We start from the raw sequence: 25,700 nt of genomic DNA, 5'->3' as shown, positions 1-25,700 counted from the left end.
CACTCAGAGCCTGGCATTTACGGTGCAAATCCGGGTCTGGTTGCCTGTCGATCACCAGAAAATTGGGACCTTATGCGAGTCTTCCGTAGGCCTCATTAACGACCAAGGAGACTGAGAAGGGTATGGAATCACTGATAGGGGTTGTGGCTTAGTGCTAGGTGCAGCCGGAGGGCCACAGTAAAACAGGTCAGAAGTCAAACGAAAAGTAAAACAACCAGTAGGCAAGCTCACGAGGATCCCGCAGCAACGACTCCGCCAAGTTCTCGTGGGAGGAGCGCGACCGGCGGTACTCTCGCGGGAAGTGGAAGCTCCCGCAAGCAAGCGGGGGCGTGGCCGGAAGAAGGTGCATTTCAAAGTGGTAATAGATGGTTTTCTCACCCAATAAAATTGCAACTTCTCCTTCCTAAACCGGTAGAGCACGAGAGTAAAGGCGGGAGAGGGCGGGCCGGTGCCGGACGAGCGGAAGTGGGTCTTCGTGAGACGGTGGAGTCTTGCTTGAGCGGGTCTCCTCAGCGGCTGCTGGATTAGGTGCGTCCTTGCTCGAGCGCGGTGGCCAAGGCGTTTGGCTGATAACACCAACTCCAAGTAAGGGTAAGCTTCGCAGGATGGAGGCGGCGGGTGCGGGTTGTGCGGGCGTGGAGCGCGGGCGGCCTCTTGGCCTGCCTTGGGGTTGGTGCCCGCCCGCCTGTCGCGGAGCCGCGCCTCTTGGGGTTGGGCCCTCTGCCTACTGTCCGGGAGAGCGCGCGATTGTCGGAACCTGGAGCGCCGCACTCATCGGAAGTAGGGAAATCTCTGTGTGGGGCTCTGCTCACCAACCCACAGCCTGGCCGGAGAACCTTTTTTGCAAAGTAGGAAGGGAAACTGAGGCTCAACGAGGGGAGGGGGGGCGCCCAAGGTCACTCTTTTGGCTGGGCGGGCGGATCGGCGAAAACCTGAGCTAGGGTTTTGTTCCTTGCTGACGACGCAGCCTTTGTGTGTTGGCGTCGCGCCCCGCCTTCTTGAGGCCTGCGAGTTTGCTGGGGCACCCAGGCCGCGTGGCGGGCCTTATCTAAGCTGCGAGAGAGCCGAGGACGCTTGCGGGCCTTGGAACTGAATGGGGTTTGGGCTTCCAGAAGCCGCTTTCGGCTCCCTATGGTTAGTAAGGCGTGCGTTTGAGACTTAGAGCCCAGCCCTTGAGCCCTCTCGGGGTCTTCCCTCAGGGCACATATATACTCAGGAATAGGAAACCACCTGATCCTTAACCTTTAACACTGTTTCCAGTGGACGCCATTGTCCACATTTTGATTCGAGGGGGGAGGAGTTCAGATCTGGGCTGGGCGTTTCTGCCCCTTTTTTTTTTTAAAACTCGTTTTTACCCATGGGCGTTTTAAGCTTCATTTCTTCGGTCTGGCGCTCTGTTTAGGTTGCCCAAGTGATTGGGGAGACTGAGGTCTACAAAAGCCAGGTAGTCTGAGGTCTTTCAGCCTGCAGATTGACTCTTGTTCCTGACAGTAGTGAGAGGGAACTTCTCCAACCCAGACCCTACACACACCTGGTGCTTTTTCTTTTTAATGGATGGAGAAAACACTTGGGATCCGGTGTACGTGTGAGTTCGATATGAAATGAGTGCAAAGTCGTCTTGCTTAACCTTTGTATTTATACTTGAGCCCGCAGCTATAATTTTCTAAAAAGCCTCATTTTTAAACAGTGCTAATCACTTTTTGGGTGGGGGCTTTTCCAGACAGGGTTTCTATGTGTAGCCCTGGTTGTCATGGAACTCACTCTGTAGACCTGGCTCAAACTCAGAGATCCCCCTGCCTCTGGTTCCCAAGTGCTGGGATTAAAGACACAGTTGACTACATTTTTTACAGTTCTCAAATAGTGAGTTTTGTTTTGTTTTGTTTTGTTTTTCTATCAGGGGACCTCTTATAACAATTTTCTAAATACTTTGAAGAGTGCTTGTGATTCCAGCCTTTCAGAGGTAGGGGAAGTAGAATCAGGAATCTAAGGTCATTCTTGTTGGGTTCTATGTGGAATCGAGGCTAGCCTGGGCTACTCCGAGACTCCCATTGCAAAAACAGTTCTGTTTTTGTTTGTTTCCTTGCTTATTTGGTTGTTTTGTTTTTCCCCTAAGGAAAGTTGATTTCTTGGTGAGTATGTTTATTTCATTCCTGAACAGTCAAGGGGTATTGTTTTGTTGGGACTGGAGATTGAACCTAGAGCTTGATGCATGTTAGGCAGCTCCTCTACTGCTGAGTTACATCTCTGGCCCTCTTTGTATTCATTGCCAATACTGATGTGTGTATATGATGTGAGCACCCGTGTGCCTTGATGTGTGTTTGGTGGTGAGAAGACAACTTGCTAAGTCTACTCTTTCTGTTTTTTTATGAGATTACTTCGGTTTCAATTAATTTATCAGGTCTCTATATAGCAAATGTTTTACCTGCTATGTATGGTAAACCAACTCCTCATTTTACTTTTTGAGATAGCATTTCCCTAAGTTACCTAGGCTGTCCTTGAACTTCTTTGATAATCCTGGCAGGCCTTGAATTTGGCAGTCCTCCTGACTCAGCTTCTGGTGTAACTGAGATCATGGGATTATAGCATCAGAGCCTGTAAGAATCTTACTACCTTGCCTCTTTGTTTCCTGATAGAGACTATAATTTTACATGTATTGAAAGAATCTATTCCCCCCACTAGATCTGAAACTCTTCATGTCCCTCAAGAAATAAAGTATAGCCAAACTGGTGGCTAATGCTTGTAATCCTGTCTATTCAAGAAGCTGAGGCAAGAGGATCACAAATAACTGGGCTGAGGAATGAGTTCTGGGCAAGTGAGTTAGCCTCACTCTCCTCTCTGTGGGTGTGGGGTACATATGCCACCAGAGACCAGGTCTCTAGGCCTTAGGCTTCCTGTCTACCCCACCTCCCCAACAAACACACTCACTCAGTAGGGTTTACAGATGAGCACTCTGTTGTGCCTAAGCATTTGTATATTGGAATCTGAACTCAGATTCTTATATAATGGAGATATGTAGCTCAGTGGTAGTTCACGTATTAGCATGTGTTAAGCCCTAGGTTCAAATAAAATACCTTTCCTGCTATTTCTCCCCAGTTAACTTGCTATCTCTTCAAAGCATCTAATGAGCAACATAATTTAAATGCAGTTTCATTAAGAAAAACACAACCTTATTTTTTGGTTTTGACAAGTATACTAAATGCAGTGGAGTATTTGATTAGAGGTATGGATGGACAGTGGTGGTGCAGGCCTTTAATCCCAAGCACTTGGGAGGCAGAAGCAGGTGGATCTCTTGAGTTTGAGGCCAGTATAGTATGGTCTACTGAGGAAATTCAGGATAGCTAGAGCTACACAGAGAAACGCTGTCTCAAAAAAGAAAAAGATTCCTTGCAGGCATACCCAGACATTTGGGTTTTGTAATTCCATATGTAGTCAAGTTGACAGCCAAGAATAACCATTGCACTATGTAAAGGTGGATGGAAGAACTAAATCCACAAAGTTATCCTCTGACTTTTACATTACACACTATATATGGCACATACTATGTGTGTCCATATGGTTGGGTTTAAGCGCACGCACGCGCGCACACACACACACACACACACACACACACACACACACACACACACACTGTTGCTGTCTTCAGACACACAAGAAGAGGGCATCAGATCCCATTACAGATGGTTGTGGGCCACCATGTGGTTCCTGGGAATTGAACTCAGGACCTCTGGAAGAGCTGTCAGTGCTCTTAACCACTGAACCATCTCTCCAGCCCCCCATATGATAGTTTTTAAATTTATTATTCTGAGATAGGACCTCAACTGTGTATTCCTGACTGGCCTCAAACTTTGAGACCTGCCTGCCTCCACTATCCAAGTATTATGTGAAGCACTGTCTTGGAAAAGATCCCTGAGTGAATGAATGAGTGATATCTACTCACTGGATACTGGAAAGTGACATACAGACATGTTTGGAATCAGGTTTTTTTGGTGGTGTTGATACAATAGGGAGAAGTAGGAAGTTGTTTCTATTCACAGCTTCGTTGAAAAATAGAAGGAAAAATCAGAAAGTTACTCCAAGCTAAACTGAGTTACATAAGGTACTTCTGTTGCTTTGTTTTAGAGCCAGGGTTATGCAGGTTTCACAATAACTTGAATGTGGGAGACCATCTAAGACTCAATTCCACAAGCAAAGCTGACAGTATCATAGTATCATAGTTAATTTTGTTAGCCAGATGACATTTGGAGAAGAGTACTACTACATGTGTTTGGTTTTTTTGGCTTTTTTTGTTTGTTTGTTTTTTGTTTTTGTTTTTTTTTCTTTTTTCTTTTTTTTTTTTTTTTTCTGGAGCTGAGGACTGAACCCAGGGCCTTGCGCTTGCTAAACCAAGCGCTCTACTATGAGGTAAATCTAACCCCACTACTACATGTTTTTAAAAGTCATTGGCCAAGTTGTTGAGTATTGGGCCTGTAATACTATGTTTTTATAAGGAACTGTTAATAGCTGAATATTGTAACCTTGTGAAAATGAGAACAGATGGCAGCAGGAGACAGCCAATAGAGAATGTAGATTACCTGTTGAAAGTGAGAGAAAACAAGCAACTTGAGGTGTTTGTTCCTAATTTTCACTCATTCTGAATCTCTACCTTATTCTGATTCTCTTCAATTTTCCAGGGACATTCTGCCTGAATTCCTCACATACAATATTTGTAACATTCTGGAGGTTTTGGTTTTAGTTTTTGGTCTAAACTGATTTAGTTTGCTATCTCTTGGTTTTGTGGTATTTTGTTTTGGTTTTTGGTTTTTTTTTTTTTTCTTTTTCTGGGGCTGGGGATCGAACCCAGGACCTTGCGCTTCCTAGGCATGCGCTCTACCACTGAGCCAAATCTCCAACCCCTTTTCTTTTTGTTTTGTTGTTGTTTTTTTCTTTTTTGCGGGGCTGGGGACCGAACCCAGGGCCTTGCGCTTGCTAGGCAGTCTGGTCTCTATCTTAATCTTTCTGGTTCATTCTTCCAAATTTGAGGATTATAGGTATATTTAACAACATTCTTTGCCTTACTGGTTTTATGGAATCATTCTCCTGGACTGAACAGCTGGGTACCTTTGAATGAATGTTTCACATTCTTAGAGGTTTGGAAATGCCTGGCTGGCTGTCCTTTCCTGGAGTGGTCAGTGTTCTATAGATCTTTTAATGGTAAGGATACTCACTCTCAAAGGAATTTGCCCTCCTACAATTATCATAGCGTCTGTTATACTAGCAAAATACTAGGGAGGTGGAAAGTAGATAAGTCCTGTCACACTGAGGGCTTCCTTTGCCCCAAAGGATGGTGGGGCTCTTGTTGAGTTCATTGTGCTGGAAGATTTGTGTTGGAAGAAAGGAATTAAGAGTTCCCTGACACTAAATTTCCATGTTACAGTTTTCTTCTATGATACCTCTAATTTTGGTCTCAGCATAACAGTTGTATAGATTCTCTGCCAGGCATGATGGCACACACCTTTAATCAGACCTCTGGAGACATATGTAGCTAGATCTCTTCCAGTTCCAGGACAAACAGGGGTGCAAAGAAACATTTTTAAAAAACCAAAAACCTGTATACACACACATATACACACCTATATGTTTAGCTTCTTGGAAACTAGGAAGGTAACTCAGAGATGGAGTAGGACTAAAGTTGTGGGCTACGTTCCCACCACTGAAAGATGGAAAAAAATCCCAGAAAACAAAAAATGTGGGTTCTGGTATTTATTGGTTATCAATATTCTGATGCCCCCAACCCTTTGCAGTTGGTGAGGATATTCTGATATAACCTCTGAATTCACACTTCCTTTCTACATCTTCAGATTGATGTAATGGATGCCCCTTTCTGCCTGGATTCTCTTGGTAGATTCTCAAAGACTGGTTTCTGTCATAGAGTTCTCAGACTTGGCTTTGGTTATCTCTGGAGAAGAAAAAAACAGATTTGGAATGTAACTGGTATGGTCACCAGTAATGTGGAGTATGAAAAGACTTGAGGAAAACTCCTAGCGAAGCTTTAGTGGGTTTTTAGGAGACTTGGTCTCAGATTTATAAGAAGCATACAGGTTAGGGCAATAGGTAGTAGCCAGTCTTAGAAGCCTAAATATAGAGTGAATCAAGAGGCTAATGGAACAGTCAAAATATGTGTGTCCCATTATTTCTCAGCACTCAGCAAGCAAACAGCTCTTTTTTCCCTTTTGCATGCACAGTGTGTGTTTTGTATTTTGCCCATGTAGAGGCCAAAGGAGGACAGTCTTCCTATGTTGCCCTTCACCTTTTTTGAAACTAAATCTGAAGTCTTACTAAATCTGAAGTGTTTTCTGAACTGAGGTGGCTGGGCACTGGTATGCTGCCATGTCTGGCTTTTATGTGGGTATTGTAGAAGTTTAACTCAAGTCCTTCCTCTTCCTTTCACCGCAAGTCCTCTAATCCATGAGGCTTTCTTCCAGCTCATTCATTGTCAAGATATTTTTGTTATATTCTTCTGAAATAAGATAATGCCTGTGAGAAAATTTATGCGGGGTGAGGGATACATTTCATAGATGGTCACTCATATGTAAGAAACTTCCTAAGATGAGAAGGATAATGTACACTGGAATCTAGCAATTACTATGGTCTGAATAGTCTGTTGGGAAACTTGCAAAAAATTACTGTCATCTTAGCCCCTCAGGTCCTTGGGAGGATGGTGAAGTCATGGGAAACTGATTGGCTTAGGAAGCTCTATTCCCTTTCCTGGTTGCTAAGGAGCTGGTGTATTCCAGTTAAGCATCTAAAACTTACTTGTCTTTAAGCTCCTGGAGTTAACCACAATACTTTTACTACATTTGAAGCAACTAGAAAAAGGAGGTCTGGAGGGAATACAGGAGTATATAGCTCAGTGTTAGAATACAGGAAGCCTTCCATTCAATCCCAAACATTTAAAAGGAGCTTGAGCAGAAGATAGTTTGGGTTATATACATTGGGATTACATAATTCTATATTCAACAATATCTTCCTTCTAAAATGAATGTAGGGTAAGGATACAAATTAAATAAAATGTTCAGGAAAGCATCCAGGTAGCAGAAAAAAACTGGTAAATTGTGTATGGTGTACGTATATATGTGAGTTTTTTCAACAGTACAAATAGCAACATTTATCAAGTTGGTATCTTTTGTTTTTCAGAATTTAGACATTCTGAACATCTAGTTGGCTCCAAATTGTGAACCACAGAATGAGTATTCAGTGGGCATGAGAGATTGAGAACATTCTACCACACCATAAACCTTGGTGTAGATCGCTTCCTATTCTGTGGATTGAAGCCAGAGAGCACAATGAGTACAGTAAGTTTTCTTCATATATTTTATTACCAACAGTAACTACCTTGTGTTCCCTTACAGCATATTAAAGATAGTACCAGTCTCGAATTCTAGACATTGGGAAGTTGAACTACAAAGACTGGAAGTTGATGACAGTCTGAATTGCACAGTGCTCTGTCTCTAAAAATAAATGAAAACACCTGAGGATGTGTCTCTGTTGCTTAGTACAAAGCCCTGATTACATTTTCCAGCATAACTGAAAAATCTGTGTTGAGATGTACACTTGTCTATAATCTAAGTAGATGGTAAATAAACCTATAATCTATTGATTAATTGAGGCAAGATCAGAATTTTAAGTTCAAGGCCAAATTCAAGAATTCACTGAGATCAGACCCTATCCTTTTTTCTTTTTTTTTTTAAGATTTATTTTATTTATATTAATACACTGTAGCTGTCTTCAGACACACCAGAAGAGGGATGGTTGTGAGCCACCATGTGGTTGCTGGGAATTGAACTCAGGATCTCTAGAAGAGTAGTTGGGTGCTCTTAACCGCTGAGCCATCTCTCCAGCCCCAGACTCTATCCTTTATAAATTTATTAACTACTATTTACAACGATCAGAAACTGGGTTTAGGGAGCTGGCTCATACTGCCCTTGCTGCTTCTCCATGGGACCTGGATTCAATTCGCAGCATGTCTGCTCCGAATTATCTGTAACACCAGTTCAGGAGATCTAATAGCCCCTTCTGGTTTTCAAGTGGTACATAGATATGTACATACAGGCAAAATACTTGTATATGTATAATAAAACTTAAAATTTTTTTAAAGATTTATTTATTGTATATAAGTCTACTGTATATACACACCTGAAGAGGGCATCTGATCCCATCACAGATCGTTGTGAGCCACCATGTGATTGCTAGGATTTGAACTCAGGATCTCTGGAAGAGTAGTCAGTGCTCTTAACCACTGAGCCATCTCTCTAGCCCAACTTAAAATTTTCTAATTAAAGAATGATTTTTCACTTTTGATCATCCTTGGTTCACTTGTCATCATCCTTGGTTTGGTGTAAGGCAGGTACAGTCTGGATTCACTTGGGTTTAGGTATTGACATAGATGTGCGTGCAGATCCAGTATTTGTTAACAAATTATGCTTACTCTAAATAATTTGGTATAAATGTAACTTTACTAAGTTTATTAAACTTACTAAAGTGAAAGCTATTTTTATTTTATATATTACATATATTAATTAGTTATGGCATGGAAAGGTGGTAATCAAGTTAAGGGGCTTACTAAAAAGCCTAACAACCTGAGTTTTACTCCATGCCCCACATGGTAGAAGGAGAAAATTGATTGCTGAAAGTTGTCCTCTGTTGTATGTGCATAGTAGCCACAAGTACATGCATGCACATGATAAATGTTTTTTTTTTAAATAGTGAATTTAGCTATGCATGGCTACAGAATTTTTTTTTCTTTTTCTTCAGAATTTCTTCTTCAGAATTATTCTTCATTATTTGTCGATAAAAAAGGCCGATGGCCGGGGTTGGGGATTTAGGTCAGTGGTAGAGCGCTTGCCTAGAAAGCGCAAGGCCCTGGGTTCGGTCCTCGGCTCCAAAAAAAAAAAAAAAGAAGAAGAAAGAAGAAAAAAAAAAAGCCGATGGCCAATGAGCTGAGGCAGGACATAAGAAGTGGGACACTGGCAGGAAGAGAAAGGATTTGGGAAATAGTGATAGTATAAGAGATAAAAGAAAGCTGAGGAGAGACTGACATAAACCAGCAAGTACCTGAACTCAGGATAGAATTGGGAGATACTGAGGAGAGACATGAAGAAAAAAATGGGCCAGGACTGAAGAGTGGTAACTAAGTGGTGGGCATAGAATAGTTTAAATGGACTAAATAAGTACCACAGGTTTTATAAAGATAGATTATACCTCCTGTGTGGGTGGGTGTGCATGCCTGTGTGGGCAGACACAGACAAGTAAGAGGGCAACCAAGTTGGACCATTCCCCTGTTTTTTATTCTTCCTGAAACCCCGTCAAATCTGGGGCTGATGCGACTGCTTCCTTCTCCCTTGATGACCTTAGAGAAATCCTCAAAGAAAGCGGCGTGGTGGAGCTGTGAATTCTAGACAAACCCAGAAGCGAACTCGGGAAACAACTTCAACCCCTGAGATTTCCTTGGAAGCGGAACCCATAGAACTTGTGGAAACTGGTAAGAGAGCCAGAAACACTAGACTGTAATGTTGACAAGTGGGCATGGTGCGATATAGTGGACATGCATGGGAATTGGACCAGCTTATGCTAATGCCAACCTGAGGCCTTAGGGGAAGTCACACCTTTTTTTCTTTCTTTCTTTTTTTTTTTTTTTTTTTTGGTTCTTTTTTTTTTTTTTTGAGCTGGGGACCTGAACCCAGGGCCTTGCACTTCCTAGGCAAACGCTCTACCACTGAGCTAAATCCCCAACCCCACACCTTTTTTCTATCCATGTTATATGTATGAGTGTTTAGCTTCTATGTCTGCCCTACATGTGTCCCTGGTGCCTATGGAGGTCAGAAGAAACATTATATTCCCTGGAACTGATGTCGGGAATGATGTTAGTATATATGGTAAGTTGAATTTGTACCACAAAGCCTTTGGGACCATGTATGACAGATTGTATGCTACAAATGTTAGCTGTTGGAAACTCTTGTACTTTCTTTATGTGCGTGTCTTTTTTTTTTTTTTTTTTTTTTTTTCCTAGATTTATTTTTTTTTTATATTTAAGTACACTTTAGCTGTCTTCAGATACACCAAAAGAGGGCATCGGATCCCTTTACAGATGGTTTGTGAGCCACCATGTGGTTGCTGGGAATTGAACTCAGGACCTCTGGAAGAGCAGTTGGGTGCTCTTAACCGCTGAGCCATCTCTCGAGCCCTTTATGTGCATGTCTTAAGACTGACTTACTATTCACTGCTTACAGCAACAATGAGTAAAGTATTGTGGTATCTTAATGGGTTTTGAAGCAGTCACTTGGCTCATGAACTTCACCCTGCTTAGCTTGGTGAAATACTTGAGAGTTTCCTCTTTTGGATTTTCTTTTCTTTTTTTTTTTTTTTTTAAGATTTATTTTTATTATGTATGTGGGTACACTTTAGCTGTTTTCAGACACAGGAGAAGAGGGTATGAGATCTTGTTACAGATGGTGGTAAGCCACCATGTGGTTTCTGGGAATTGAACTCAGGACCTCTGAAGGAGCATTCAGTGCTCTTTACCTCTGAGTCATCTCTCCAGCCCTAGGTTTCATTAAGAGAAAACTTATAAAGACAAACTTGTCAGCAGCTATCATTGTTAGAGCTTGGTTTAGGCAGAGGCCAGATTGGATTTTCTTGTGCTTTCTCAGAAGTGTCAGGTGGCTTGGATCAAACCCTTTTGCTCTGTTGTTTTTTTATAACTCATGTAGCAGTGGGCTACAGGCATAGCTTAGTAATGTACAGCACATCTTTCATGCACAAGACCTTTGTTCAGCCCTTAGCACTGCAAAGAGAAAAATGATTAAGGGAATAGGAACTTGATTTCAGCGATCTTAGAGTTAAAAAAAAGCTACTTCATGTAAGATGGGTTTCCTGGACTTCCCAGGGTAGTGTTCATTTTCTGTTTGGATTCCGTTTCATTCACTTCTTACAGTGAATTCCTCAAAATCTTCACTCTTTACCTACAGATTAGGACTCTGGACCTCTATACCCAAAGGAGGTCCCTTTCTCTTACTGTGACACTGAACACAGACATGGACTCAATGTCAGGACTTGCAGCTGCTTCCAAGGTGGCATTTGTCATACTGTTGGCAGTCCTGTCACCTTTGCAAGATGGTATTCACAAGCTGCCTGTTGGTACCTTGTGGAAGAGCCAGTTGTATCTGCCAAAAAAAGAATAGCTTATAGCTGGTGGTGGTGCAAACTTTTAATCTCAGCACTCAGGAGTCAGAGGCAGGTGGATCTCTTTGAGTTCGAGGATTGCCAGGACTACACAAGAGAATCCCTGTCTTGAAAAAGAAAAGACCCATAAGTTTATGGACCCATAAATTATGATCATTAAGTAGCAGCCATTCTTTTTCATGAAGAGTGAGAAGTAATTGGTCTAAAGAGTATTGAATATCTGTGTGTATATAGGTATGGAGTGTGGGGAAGAAGCAGGCAGACAGATAGTCTTTACTGTAACTACATAGTCTTCAGTAGTCTGGACCTTGCTATGTAGACCAAGCTGTCCTTGAACTCAAACAGATCTGCCTGTCGGGTGCTGGCATTACAATGTGTGCCACCACACCTAACACTGGGAAATTCAATAGAAGCAGATAAAACAAGTTTCTGTGTTAGACCCATACTGTTGATAAAATTCTAAACCTCATATTTTTTAATGTTACTGGCAATCAGGAAGAAAAATACTTAAGCTTTTTTGCATGCCCTCCCTAATTAATGAAATTGTGGTGGTGCCTGGCATGACTGCAGGTGGGACAGAACTACTTTGTTGGGTGTACACCTCTAGGACTTCTACAATTCATGCAGCCCACTTAGCAAAATGCTAGAGGGGCACTTTTTCAATATCATTTTTGAGAGGGGGTTAGGGTTGTTTTTTTGTTTTTTGTTTGTTTTTTGTTTGTTTTTTGTTTTTTTGGTCAGGGTTTTTATACTCTGACACAGGTCTATACTGTGTAATACAAACCACGCCTACACAGTACAGCCTTACTATCCTAATATTTTGCTTTATTTTGAAGTTGGAGATGAAATCGTGGACCTCACCTGTGAATCTTTAGAGCCTGTGGTTGTGGACCTGACTCACAATGACTCTGTTGTGGTAAGCATTTGGGTGAGAGTTGACTGGTTTGGATAGGAGTTCTAGGCCCATATCTGCATTTGATGTCTGGGACACTGGTCAGGGTTGGAAAGATTGTGAAAGGGGCTATAGAGATGGCTCAGAGGTTCAGAACACTGAGTACTCTACTCTTCAAGAGTCCTAAGTTCAATTCCTAGCAACCACATGGTGGCTCACAACCATCTGTAATAGGATCTGATGCCCTCTTCTGGTGTGTCTGAAGACAACTATAGTGTACTCATATAAACAAATAAATGTTTTTTAAAAAGATAAGACAGAAAAGCCAGGTGCATGGTGACCCATGTCTTTAATCTTAGCACTTGAGAAGCAGAGGCAAACCGTTCTGAGACCACACTGGTCTAAAGGTCCAGGATAGCCAGGGCTACAAAGAGAAACCCTGTCTCAAAAAAAAAAAAAACAAGTTGAAAGGGTAAATAACCAGGTCTTGTGGTACTTGCCTGTGATCTGAACTTTTGAGGGGCAGAGTTTCTGGCTTGTGTGGTTAAACTTTGTCTTCAAGGGGGGAAAAGAAAAGAACATTGATGCTATAGCGCTTCCACGGAAGAGATGGTGTGGTTTTAGTTAGAAATCACTAAGTTGTACTAATATCCCTGGTATTCTCACAAAGTCTATGGTGAATTTAAGGGACATTGACTCCCATGTAATTAATGACTTTGCTGAAAGTGGACTAGAACTGTCGAACAAAACAAGAACAAGTTAAGTGGCCACCTCTACAAAACTATACATTGACTCTTACTTTATTCCTTGTCAATTCCATAGAGTTCCCTACACTCCATTTGCTGAATAATGCTGGAAAGTGGCACCAAATCCTTTTTCTTTCTCTTTTTCCCATCTCAAAGTAATAGAAATAGATACAGTTTATTGAGGAAAAACATTCTCTGGCTGGAGAGATGGCTCAGTGGTTAAGAGTACTGGCTGTTCTTCCAGAGGTCCTGAGTTCAATTCCCAGCAACCACATGGTGGCTCACAACCATCTGTAATGGGATCCGATGCCCTCTTTTGGTGTGTCTGTGGATGGCTATAGTGTACTCATATAAAAATAAATAAATCTTTTAAAAATATATTCTCGGGGGGTTGGGGATTTAGCTCAGTGGTTAGAGCGCTTGCCTAGGAAGCTCAAGGCCCTGGGTTCGGTCCCCAGCTCCGGAAAAAAAAAAAAAAAAATATATATATATATATATATATATATATATATATATATATATATATTCTCAAGGATAGGAGGGAGCTGGTGAACTGGGAAAGGGCTCAGAAAGCCCCAAATCTCTTTTCTTGAATGTTAATCATGTACCTGGCTAGGTCCTGACAAGGGAGCTGGGGAGGGATCTACTTCCAAGAAAGTAGTTACCTTCTAAGGGGCAGATCAGTATTTTCCCTTTTGTACCTTCCTCTGGACTGCTTTTGCTGCACAGCTTTCTTCCTTGGCTTTCCTACCTTTCCATTTATAAGGACAGATATGAGCAGAGGAGTCCTCGAATGAGCCTGGGGTAGGAAGAGTGGGGTGAGGGAACTTTGCAGACGGTGACCTAATTGGCAGGAGTACATGTTAATGCCAAATGGCAGTAGTGTGAAGACAGGAGGCTTGGGTTTTTCTGATTTATTTACTCTTGGATTTATTACAGAAATTTCCTAGTGTTTGTTTCAGACATAAAAGAATTGCATGGATTTCACAGCTCTTTTTTCCAATCACTCTCCATTTGTTGATTATAATGATTTATCAGAGGCCATTAAATTACTAATATTAACTAAAGGCCTAGATAGCCATATTTGTGAGGTTATCCTGTACTGTCTTTAGACTCCTACTGAAGCACAGTAAGAGGTAGGTCATTTAGATGAACTTGCTGATAATACAAAAACTATTAGAGCAGACAAGTTGAGTGAACTGATTGAGCCTTGGTGTATCTCTGGGATAGGAATTCTTGAACACAATTTGGGGGAAATTTTCAACATATCCTGAACCCTGAAAGCAGATTCCTTTGTGCTGTTCCAACTCTAAAGGAGTCCAAAACCCCAAAAAGTTAAAAGAAATGAATATATAGTTGCATTGAGAATCTCATCATAGCAACTGGAAGTTGAATTGGGGATCCATACACGCCGTGAAAGTGCTTTTTCACTGAGCTTAGTTTAGAAAACTCTAATGTACAACAGTGTAATGAGCACACAAAAAATGTGCCTCCTGTACAAACACTGATTACTATTATAACACTGGCAAAAGTATCCGGACACTTGACAGTGATAGTAACATCTTAGTACAATTAACCAATTCACTTCAGGTTGCATATGCATAAAAATATGCCCCTCAGGCTGGAGAGATGGGTCAGCAGTTAAGAGCACCACTGACTATTCTTCCAAAGGTCCTGAGTTCAATTTCCAGCAACCACGTAGGTAGGTCATAATCATCTATAATGAGATCTGGTGCCCTCTTCTGGCACATGGGTGTACATGCAGATAGAACACTCTGACAGAAAATAAATATTAATATATCTCCGCCCCCCAATTTGGGCTGATATCCATTCTTTACACATTAATTTGGTTCACTCATTCCAACAATACTGGGTGTCTCTTTGGCCTTTATTTCTCCTAGCCAGAGATGGCCATTGCTCTCCCTAAGGAGGCCACCTTAGACCAGGACCTTAACAGTAATATAGAGCCCAAAATACAACACAGAAATCTTACCTGGCTTGTCACTATAAATTAGTGTGGTTTTCCATTTGAACATGAAAGGGAAAAAAATTACCAACAGATTTTTTTTTTTTTGTCTTGATGAAGAGTTTTCTTCTTCTTCTTCTTCTTCTTCTTCTTCTTCTTCTTCTTCTTCTTCTTCTTCTTCTTCTTCTTCTTCTTCTTCTTCTTCTTCTTCTTCTTCTTCTTCTTCTTCTTCTTCTTTCTTCTTCTTCTTCTTCTTCTTCTTCTTCTTCTTCTTCTTCTTCTTTCTTTTTTCAGAGCTGGGGACCGAACCCAGGGCCTTGGGCTTGCTAGGCAAGCGCTCTAGCACTGAGCTAAATCCCCAACCCCTTGATGAAGAGTTTTAATTTTCCATGTTTAAACTGGCATACCCCACCTGACTTTTTCTTCTTTTAAAGGCCCCTTAGTAGGTCATAGTTCCAAGTTTGTGTTGTACTTGTTCATCTCTTTTTCTTCCATTAGACATCCCTGATACCCTGCTAACTCTTTGCCTTGCTTTATTCTCCCTTGCCTAGCAAGCATTGTGCTATCCTAGGAGATTGGGGAGATTTACAGCATTGGACACTTTTGAGGTATAGTGGTGGCTGACTAACCACAGCTTCCTGGTCCTAGAGATAGTAGAGCATATATTCCTGATTGATGGCTCAGAGTCCAGGTCTGGCCCTGAATTGAGCACAGCCTAGCACTGAAATTCTTCTGACTCTTACATAGTGTTGAGAATCAGTTTGTATCCCATAGCTCCTAGGGAACTGAGAATGTAGTGTTCTTTGCAGTATATCTGCTCTAGTCAGTAATCTACCCTGGGCAACAGTGGCTCTACTAACCAGATTCTGGGCATACCAACACTGTTGCTAGATCTTCCCTTTTTTGGGCCTTAGAAGAGACTTTGGGAAGACTTCCATTGTGCCAGCCTATAGTTTTCTAGGGACTTTTACCCTAGTGATGAAGCTGTCTCCACATTTCCAGTCACCATCTTTAGTCTTTAGGAGCAGAGAGAGGATTTTTTTTTTTTTTTTTAAAGATTTATTTATTATATATAAGTACATTGTCACTGTCTTCAGACACACCAGAAGAGGGCACCTGACCTCATTACAAATGGTTGTGAGACACCATGTGGTTGCTAGGATTTGAACTCAGTACCTCTGGAAGAGCAGTCAGTGCTCTTAACTGCTGAGCCATCTCTCCAGCCCCGAGAAGATTTTTTTTTTTTTTTTTTTTTTTTTTTTCTTTTTTTGGGCTGGGACCAACCCAGGGCCTTGCGCTTCCTAGGCAAGTGCTCTACCACTGAGCTAAATCCCCAACCCCGAGAAGATTTTTTTTAATCTAGTTTTTTTGTTTGTTTTGAGAGTGTCTCATGTAACCTATGTTTAAATTCCCTCTTTAGCTGTCTCCTGGGCCTTCTGTCTTTGCTTCCCAGTGCTGGCATTTCTGGTGCTTGCCACTCTTACCTTACTCTTAATTTCTGTTTGTGATCAGCCATTATATTTAGTTTAACCAAACAGCAATAACTGTGTATGCACGTGCACGTGTGTGTAGACGGGTGGTGAGTTGGTATTAAAAAGCTTAGAAGAAGCTCCAGACTTGATTCTGAAATAACTTAGGACTTACTAATGTCAGCCTACCAGGTGAGCTTTTATATGTGCTGCTCTAGACCGAAGAGCAGGCGGCGGAGTTCACCCCTGTACTAGCATCCTTGGGCTTAAGGAGACGGTGGTGTGGGCTACCTTTCTCTGTGAGCTGAGTCCTTCAGATAAAATGTGGAAGGTGGGAACTGACCTTGGGACTTTGAGACAGGGTTTCTCTGTAGTCCTGGCTGCCTTGGAACTTGGTATATAGACCAGACTGGCCTTGAACTCCTATCCACTTGCCCCTGCCTCCTAAGTGGTAGTGTTAAAAGTATTAAAAAGCCTTGCACCACCACAGCCAGTTAAGGCCAACAGTTTTGCGGCAAAGGAGTACAGATGAAGGGTATGACGGAGTGACACAGGGTTGGATGGACACTAGGGGACTCATGTTTTGTGCTTTTCAGAAGTGCTGCATCCTGTATGGTGAAAAGGAAAAACTTACAGCCATTCCTCCCATGACTTGAATGTTCTCCTTTTCTAGAATGTGGCAGTAATCTGAGTTGAATTGGTAGAAATTGTCAGTGTAAAAACTGAATGTGGTGGTACACACCTCAAATCCAGCACTTAGAAGGTGAAAGGCAAAGATGGGTCTGAAACCAAGATCATCTTTGGCTACATTAATGTGTGTTCTGAGCTACCAAACAAGTGTTTGTCTAGTTCTTGTTAACAAAAGGCTGACTCACGATATCTAATTGATCTTTTATGATGTTAATAGCACAAATCCTTCTCCAAAGGCTGTTATTGTCTGTTGGTAGCAATGAGCTTTGCTGATTGTTCTCAGACTCAGCATGTTGACTCACAGATGCACTGACCTGGAGATGTCTATAGGTGGTCTGTAGAAGTACACGTACATCATCTGGGAGTAAGGGAGCACTGGGAAGCCATACATATATACTAGCAAGGTGTGTTTTATCAGAGAAAATGTCAGAATGTTTATAACACACTCTTCTCTTTTTTTCTCCCCTGCCCTCCATCTTCAGATTGTTGAAGGTAAGCTGGTTTAATTTCTTTTTTCTCTGGGTTGTTATGAATAAATGCCATAGCATTGCAGGCTGTCCTTCCAAGACCTTTCAGCAGGAAGATGCCTTTGGTCAGACTTGCTGTTTTACTGACAATCTCTGCCATGCTACCAGGGGCTGAGCTTTATTCTAAGAAGGCAAGTGATGATGGGCCTCTATGCCTTGATAGGACCTTCTGAGGGCAGAGCTACTATGTAGCAGTTTCTCTCTGGAGATCTCAAGGGGAGAGAAGGTCTTCAGAGGCATAAGGGTAAATGGGATTAGGTGAAGGTGGCTGAAAATGTGACTTTTTCCTTAGAAAGGAGAAGGCCAAGGAGAAATGGGAGGAGGTTGCGCCAAGACCATGCTGACAGCTGTGTGGTGAGCAGTGATGATGAAGAACTGTCTAAGGACAAAGATGTATACGTGACTACCCATACTCCTCGAAGCACCAAGGATGAAGGAACTACTGGACTTAGGTAAAGTGCTCTGTGTTACTGTGTTGGGTAGAGGCCAGGGTTTAGTTACTGCATATGCAAACAGGTATGTTAGCTCTTGCTCCAGAGCACAGTCTTCCAAGCAGGTGAGCACATTGGGAATACAGGGTTGGGCTCAGCTGTCTGCTCAGGATAGACAGTTGGCAGATAGAGCAGGAGCCAGACGTATCCACAGTTACCAGGTTGTGCCTGTCACAGATGGGGGGTGGCTATAAGGTGTTAACAGGTGCCACTAGCAACAGTGCTGGAAGTAAAAGAGGTGGGCAAGCCTACTTAACCACATCTTTTATTTAGACCTTCTCTCATTCCCTTTTTCAATGGCTGTTGGAGCCCAAACCTACAGTTACTTTACCTTCGTTTTTTGGGTGCCTGTCCTAACTCAGCAAAAATGAGAGATTTGGTAGAAGATATAGACTTGTGTATTTGAAGTTGCTTTACAGGGTATAATCGAATACTTTACTTAGAAACTGATGCAAAGCATTGTGATTTTAGGCCCTCGGGCACCGTCAGTTGTCCGATCTGCATGGATGGATACTCTGAGGTAAGCAACCTACTTCACTCAAAAGAACTTGGACGATGGCTCAAACTCCACTGCCCCTGCGTGGGATAAGAGTCTCGACCCCAGTGCACTGGTTCCTATCAATAAACCTCATGTGATTACAGAAAAAAAAAAAAAAGAACTTGGAGGATTTGTGCATTGTGTGGAATTTGATACCTGTCATGAGGCTAATTTGCAAGTGTATGTGTCAAAGTGGATTGTGCCGGTGGTGGTGGCACATTTTATCTTTAGCCCCTGTGCAAATCCGATGTTTTCACTCCAGCTTTAACTAGAAGCTGCTGGCTTTTTCTTTTTCTTTTCTTTTCTTTTTTTTTGGAGCTGAGGACCGAACCCAGGGCCTTGCGCTTGCTAAGCAAGCGCTCTACCACTGAGCCAAATCCCCAACCCCGCTGCTGGCTTTTTTGAGGTTCCCCATAATTAATCACTTTGTACTACTGCACTTGGCAAAGTCCTGTCCGATGAGACTGTTGTATATGCCTCTGCTTTTTCTGGCATAACCCAGCTCTTTTTTTTGTTTGTTTGTTTGTTTGTTTGTTTTCGGAGCTGGGCACCGAACCCAGGGCCTTGCGCTTCCTAGGCAAGCGCTCTACCACTGAGCTAAATCCCCAACCCCCCAGCTCCTTTGTTTTACTGGTCTCCTTGGTGATGGGTGGGTTAGAGTCCTTGTAGAAAAGGGGATACTTTAAGGCTGGTTTTTTGTTTGTTTTGTTTGTTTGTTTGTTTTGTTTTGTTTTTAATCTTTATTAAAGGCTGTTCTTTTAATGTCTTCTAGATTGTGCAGAATGGGCGTCTCATTGTTTCTACAGAATGTGGCCACGTCTTCTGTAGCCAGTGCCTCCGTGATTCCCTTAAGAATGCTAACACTTGCCCAACTTGTAGGAAAAAGATCAACCATAAACGGTACCATCCCATTTATATATGAAATGTTCACAACTGCTCAGGATAGACCAATGGACAGACAACCGGGCTGGCTTTTCTGCATGGTATCTGCCTCCAGTTTCCTGAGCTCAAAAAGACTTTCAAAAATCAATGTCTGATGTAAACTGGTCTTTTGTTTTCCAACCCCTTACATCCTTTTGTTATCTCCAGTTTGATGCTATGGAGCACGATCCAGGGATCCTCCCAGATCAGCTCAGCATCTCTGCCCCTCTGGGTGGTCTGAACCCAGAGTTGGAAAAAAGGAGTCAGGCATATTGCAGTTGAGCATCATGGCTCTAGCCTCTTTGTGGAGCTTATGTGTTGGTCAAGAAGTTTCCCTGTTGGGAAAGTTTGCCCCAGTTCTTGTGGGTGCAGAACATTCCCAAGGCACCTGCCAGTTAGCTATTCTGCCTGCCAAACAGTGACCTGGCCAGACAGTCCATCTAGTCCAAGGATACCAATACATAAACTGCCCATGAAATAGCCTAGCTGGTGGACTTAGTTTTCCTTCCCATGAGAGCAGAGGTGACCTGTGATTATGCCTGAAACTTATCATTGATGTGCAGTGTTTTCTGCAAATCAAGAGACTCTGCAGGGCAACCTGTTTCCTAAGAATGAGAAAGTGCAATAAAGCCTGTTCTTCACTTGCTCTTCAGCAATCTGGAAGATGTAGCACTGCTAGTATCCTCAGCCCAGTGTTGCCTGTGGGAGCAGTGCCCATCCCACCCCATCTCTATTCACCAACTGTTCTCAGGAACCCTACCCACGCTCCAAAGTTCTTTGCCTGGCACAGAGCATTCAAGGCTAATAGGACAAGCAAGTATTTGAGTGTCTTTTCTTTTCTGCTAAGATGTGTCCTGTGTTGTCTACAATGCCCTCCAACCCTCAGTTTTTCAGTTCCCACTGCCTAATGTCTGCCCAAGCATAGATACCAGGAGGTGGTAGCAGTAACAATGGCCTTATCAGCTGTTCACTTACATGCTTTTGCCCAAGTCACTGTTGTTGCCCATGTGTCAGAGGTGTTGCCCTACTCAACCTACCACTGCCCTGGCTTTCCCACACCCCTTGAATAGATAGGTATTTCCAAAGCTGCTCTTCTGGCCAGTTGAGCTTTGATCCTCTGGACTTTTGACTGCTCAGTAGGTTTTGGTCAGCAAAGCGTGGTGCCTCTTCTTCCCAGTGGGACCACATAACAATCTCTGCTCTGGTGCTCTCGGAGATAGCAAAGGTGGTCAGTTGCCACCTGGGACATCAGGACAGGGTAGCTCATAGAGGATAGGATAGGCTTTGAATGCCAGCCTGCCTCCACCTCCACACTACTTCCTCAGAGGGCTTCAAGTCAAACCAATAGCCTTTTTGTGTGGAACATCTTTGAGGTAGGAAAGGGACCACTGGAGCTTTGCTAGCAATAACTGACTTTCAGTTTACTGTTCTGAAGGAGCAGGGACTCAGCACAGAATTCACTTTAAATGGAGCTGAAGGAGTGTCCCTCCTCTCTGTGAAAAGAAAATAGTTTTATTCTTCATTCTGACTTTTTAACTGTTTGACTTCAGTTAGTTTGAATGAGAGTAATAAGTTTTTTTACATGGACTCAGAGGGTAAGAGCATTAACTTTCATCATTGTGATGTATGGTATGTGCCCTCCCCTTGGATGTCACAGCCATTGAGTTCCCTGAGGGCCTCATGGACTTGATCTTGTTAGTTCTAATGATAGCCAGACTTCAAGGAGACAAGGCAACCATGCAGCCAGTTCACTGGTAAATATGGTGACACCCACTTAAAAATTCGTTTTCTCCTTAAAGACAGTTTATGAAGTTGATCATAAAAGTTCTATTACTTCATCCTAAATTAAATTGAGGAAGAGACATGTTTAGTTCTAATCAGAAACTGCATTAATAGGAAAAGGTTGGTATAAAAAAGGTTTTCTTTCCTTTTTCCTTAATGTATATAGTTTAACTCTTTTCTTTGTTACATTTAAACTATGCTCATGGGTATCAGTCTGTTTTGGACTAGTATTAAAGATGGAAATAAAACAATTTGAACCAAGTATCTTTTATTTATTCAGTTATTCTTTGGAACCCTTTGCTAAAGTGTGTGCTGTTCGTTCAGTGTGATTTGTGCCCGGTATGGGCAGGAGAATTTCAGCTCATCCAAAAGGTAGCAGAACCACATCTCAGGCCTGGCAGAGACCAAAAATAGTTTATTTTGGGGCCGTGGCAGTGCACACTCTTAATCCTAGCGCTTCGGAGGCAGAGGGAGGTGTACCTCTTGAGTTTGAAGCCAACCTGGTCTATACAGATAAACCCGGTCTTGACAAAGAAGCAATAACAACAACAAAAAGAGTAGTTTACTCTGAGAAGTGTTGCTGGCTGGAAATGAAAGTTCTGGAGACTTTGTGAACAAACGTGACCAAGGTTGCCTTTGGGATACTGCAGTGTAACTGCCCCGACCACTTAGGGAATTTGTGCTACAGGCAGGAAAGTCAATTCCAAAGTGTATGCACGTGCTGGTCCATAATCACTGCCATAGAAAAGCCCTGTCAGAGAAGCAGGTGTAAGGAAACAGTGTGCATGTCTCCTTAAAAGAGCTGCTGCATTGCGCTGACTACTGCTTCCTCACTACTCCTGTGTCATGCTTGGCTGTGGTTGATGATGAGACAGCTATATTGCTTCTCTGAGTGTGTTTACTAGAGGATACAGTCTTCGGATCCAATGGAAAATCAGAAGATGCAGTCCAGGAGACACTCAACACAGTGCTTCTCAACCTTCCTAATGCTGCGACCCCTCAGTACAGTTCATGTTGTGACCCCCCCACCCTGAAATTATTTTGTTACTACTTCACAACTTTAATTTTGCCATTGTTGTGAATCATGTAAATACCTGTTTTCTGGTCTTAGGTGACTCCTGTGAAAGGATCATTAAATACCCAAAGAGAACACAGGAAAGAGTTCAAGCACAGCCCTCCCAAACCCACCGCTGTGGCAAGGTGTTGAAAGAAACTTGTCAGCAAGAGGTAGTAGACTCTTTAGATTTATATGTACCTGATGCTAGTGATAGACCACAAATTCCAGGAGCAGTCCCCAGCACACATAGACTCACAGATAAGTCCTTCTTTAAGCTAAGAGCCAAGTGAAGGAGGCCTAAACAGACACTCTTCAACGGAGAGGGAGGGGAAAGCCTAGTGGGAGGCTGGCCTTAACTTGGTATAGAAAAGGAGGAATCCTTAAGGCACACTACAAAAAGATGTCCATACCTTAGTTTTGTTAATTGGCTTTGCTGTGTCTATTTTTTTTTTTATTCATTTATTATATATAAGTACACTGTAGCTGTCTTCACACACACCAGAAGAGGGCATCGGATCTCTTTACAGATGGTTGTGAGCTACCATGTGGTTGCTGGGGATTGAACTCATGACCTCTGGAAGAGCAGTCGGGTGCTCTTAACCACTGAGCCATCTCTCCAGCCCTGCTGTGTCTATTTTAATCTACAGTTAGGTATAGGTCTACAACTAAATCGTTTGTCCTCAACTCTCAGACTTGTTTTGCTAAATTCTCCTTGGACTACTTCCTGCTGATTAGTAGCATGATTGGGTCAAGTTGGATCTTCATCAACTGAAAATCTAATTTATTATTTCTTTGAGCCTGGCTACTTAACAATGCAACCAACAACCCACCCCACCACTCAGGGCTCTAGCAACTGTAAACCCTCAGAATTTTGAACATCACACAATCGTAGAAACTATCTGCAGCTGGCAAAGTCACACCCTTGCTAGAGCATGAGGCAGATAGAATCAACTACTGTGGACAGTCTGAAGCAGCCCTGTATGCCACACCTGGGGTTAAGATGAAACTATATTCCTGTCTTTAAAGAAACCATAATTTGAAATTTGTCACTACAAGTACTAGAGTTTAGTTTCCAGCACCCACAGTTTCCTCCAACTGGAAAAGTGACCTGATATCCTCTGGACTCTGGGAAAGAGAAGTTTTGTGTGTACATGAGTATATAGATATGCCGTAGAGGGATGAACTATGTAGTCTTTAACACCATCCACCTTACTGCCTTGAGACAAGGTTCCTCAGAAGCTTCAGATACAACTAGGTTGGCTGAACAGCAGGCTGGATCTGCCTGTTGCTTCCCCAAACCCCATTCCAAAGCTGGGGTTACAAATACATACAACTATGCCCATTGGTACAGACTCTCAAGTCCTCATGCTTGTAACAGGAAATGCCTTAGGAGCAAATGAAAAAACAAAGTTAGACTATCAGCCAGCCAGGCATGGTGGCACACATCTCTAATCCTAGCAGACAGAGGAACATCTTTCTGAGTCCAAGACCTGTTCCACTAAGGGGGTTCCAGTACAGCTAGAGCTATTACAGGGAGAAATCCTGTCTCAAAAAACAAAAACCAAGATCCAGGGAGGATGGCTCAGTGGTTAAGAGAACTCACTACTCTTCCAGAGGACCTGAGTTCAGTTCTCTGCAACCACATGGTGCCTCATAGTCATCTGTAATGAGATCCAATGCCCTGGTCTGATGTGTCTGAAGAAAGCTACAGTGTATTTATATACATACAATAAATAAGTCTTTTAAAAAAAAACAGGCCGATACCACAAGATAATACCAATAGAATGAAAAGAAGGCTCAGTCAGGGCACAGAAGTTAAGAGCACTGCCTGTTCTGCTAGAGCACTTGGGTTCAACTTCCAGCACTCATCAGGCAGATCGCATCTGTAACTGCTTCCAGAGATTTTGACATCTCAGATCTCCGCAGGCACCAGTGCTTGTGTATATACCCACATGCAGACACACAATTTAATATTAGTGGAAAGACAAAACAAAATGTTTACTTTGGAGTGTTGGTGCACACCTGCAATCCTAGCACTTGAATCGGAAGGCAGGACCACCATACATTCAAGACCAGTAGTGAGTTGCAGGATAATTTGTACTACAGTGAGACCTTGTCCCTAAATAAGCAAAAAGGCAAGTTATCTATTAAGGACCAGTGTCTAGAACATGTAACAACTAAAATAGTTTAAGGAGATGGACATAGGAGTTGGGAAGATGGGTGAATAAGAGTGCATGTTGTGTAAGCATGAGAACCTTCAGATCTATCACCCACATAAATAGAAATGTGTGTTTGTTCTGTAACTCAATGTCATGGGCTAGGACAAAAGAATCTGAGGCTGGCTGGCTGCTCTGCCTCGCTCATAAGTTTAATGAGATACCATATCTCAAGGGAGTAAGTTGGGGAATGATGGAAGATACCTGACACATTCTGGTCTCCACATGTATGCACAGGCCCATGTACCCATATACATGTAATACTACTCATAAACTGTTGAAGGACTCAGTTCACCAAAGTATGCAAATAAACAAGCATGCTCTAGTTGTGCAGTTTCAGAGTTTACTTCTCACAGGATATAGTTTATCATACCAAGGAAATTACAGAAGTAGGGTCAGGAGATGGCTCTTGACAATGCTTCCACAGAAACCAGAGAGTGAGGAATCTGGTGCTTAGCTTACTTTCTTTTTTTTTTTTTTTTTTGGTTCTTTTTTTCGGAGCTGGGGACCGAACCCAGGGCCTTGTGCTTCCTAGGCAAGCGCTCTACCACTGAGCTAAATCCCCAACCCCCTTAGCTTACTTTCTTGTTCAGCCCAGGTTTACAGTACATGGGATGGTGTGACAAAACTTTTTTTTTTTTTTTTAAAGATTTTTTTATTTTTTTAATGTATACGAGTACACTGTAGCTGTCTTCAGACACACCCAACCCCATTACAGATGGTTGTGAGCCACCATGTGGTTGCTGGGAATTGAACTCAGGACCTCGGGAAGAGCAGTCGGTGCTCTTAACCGCTGAGCCACCTCTCCAGCCCGACAAAACTTTTTCTGGTAGATGCAACACACGTCTACTTACCACAGATCAGGATCCCACAACAGACGGAAGTATGGATACCACCAAAGTCAAACCACGTTGGTGAACATGGCATGTTGTGTTTTAATACTCAGGGTCCAGAACTGAGCAGAAAGTTGGGGTTACAGGAATATGGGAGATTGGTTACTTTACAGGAGCAGAAATGACTGAAAGATAGCTGCATCACTAGAGCTCCCTCAGCATGGGTGACATGTCACAAACACTGGGAACCTGGAGCACGCAATACAGTCCATAGGCAGCTCAACATATTGAAGTGTCCTAAGTGACTTCATTTGTCAACCTCTTCAGACAGCTCAGCTGGTTTGGCCTCAGTATT

General features: G+C 42.5%; 1 protein-coding gene across 5 annotated transcripts; it reads left to right on the top strand.

Annotated features, from left to right (window-relative positions):
• Positions 1-455: 455 nt before the first annotated feature.
• Rnf4 (ring finger protein 4) lies at positions 456-21,503 on the top strand. Of its 5 annotated transcripts, XM_032916137.1 has the most exons (9): positions 731-848; positions 1,898-1,960; positions 7,174-7,331; positions 9,391-9,517; positions 12,054-12,133; positions 17,463-17,472; positions 17,800-17,959; positions 18,470-18,518; positions 19,309-21,503. In XM_032916137.1, the coding sequence occupies exons 3-9, from the start codon at positions 7,323-7,325 to the stop codon at positions 19,456-19,458; spliced, it is 585 nt and encodes a 194-aa protein (XP_032772028.1). In that variant the 5' UTR covers positions 731-848; positions 1,898-1,960; positions 7,174-7,322; the 3' UTR covers positions 19,459-21,503. The 5 variants fall into 5 exon arrangements, with proteins under 5 accessions (XP_032772025.1, XP_032772026.1, XP_032772029.1 ...); XM_032916134.1 differs by lacking the exons at positions 731-848; positions 1,898-1,960 and adding an exon at positions 456-591; XM_032916135.1 differs by lacking the exons at positions 731-848; positions 1,898-1,960 and adding an exon at positions 464-585.
• Positions 21,504-25,700: the final 4,197 nt, after the last annotated feature.

The sequence above is a fragment of the Rattus rattus genome, chromosome 11 (assembly GCF_011064425.1).
Source record: "Rattus rattus isolate New Zealand chromosome 11, Rrattus_CSIRO_v1, whole genome shotgun sequence".
NCBI lineage: Eukaryota > Metazoa > Chordata > Mammalia > Rodentia > Muridae > Rattus > Rattus rattus.
The sequence above is the reverse complement of the archived record's forward strand: the minus strand, read 5'-3'. Positions and strand labels throughout refer to the sequence as shown.

Coding starts and splice junctions, on each gene's coding strand:
- Rnf4 (XM_032916134.1), top strand. Junction 17,960..18,469: donor GAAGGAACTACTGGACTTAG/GTAAAGTGCTCT, acceptor TTGTGATTTTAG/GCCCTCGGGCACCGTCAGTT. Junction 18,519..19,308: donor GCATGGATGGATACTCTGAG/GTAAGCAACCTA, acceptor AATGTCTTCTAG/ATTGTGCAGAATGGGCGTCT.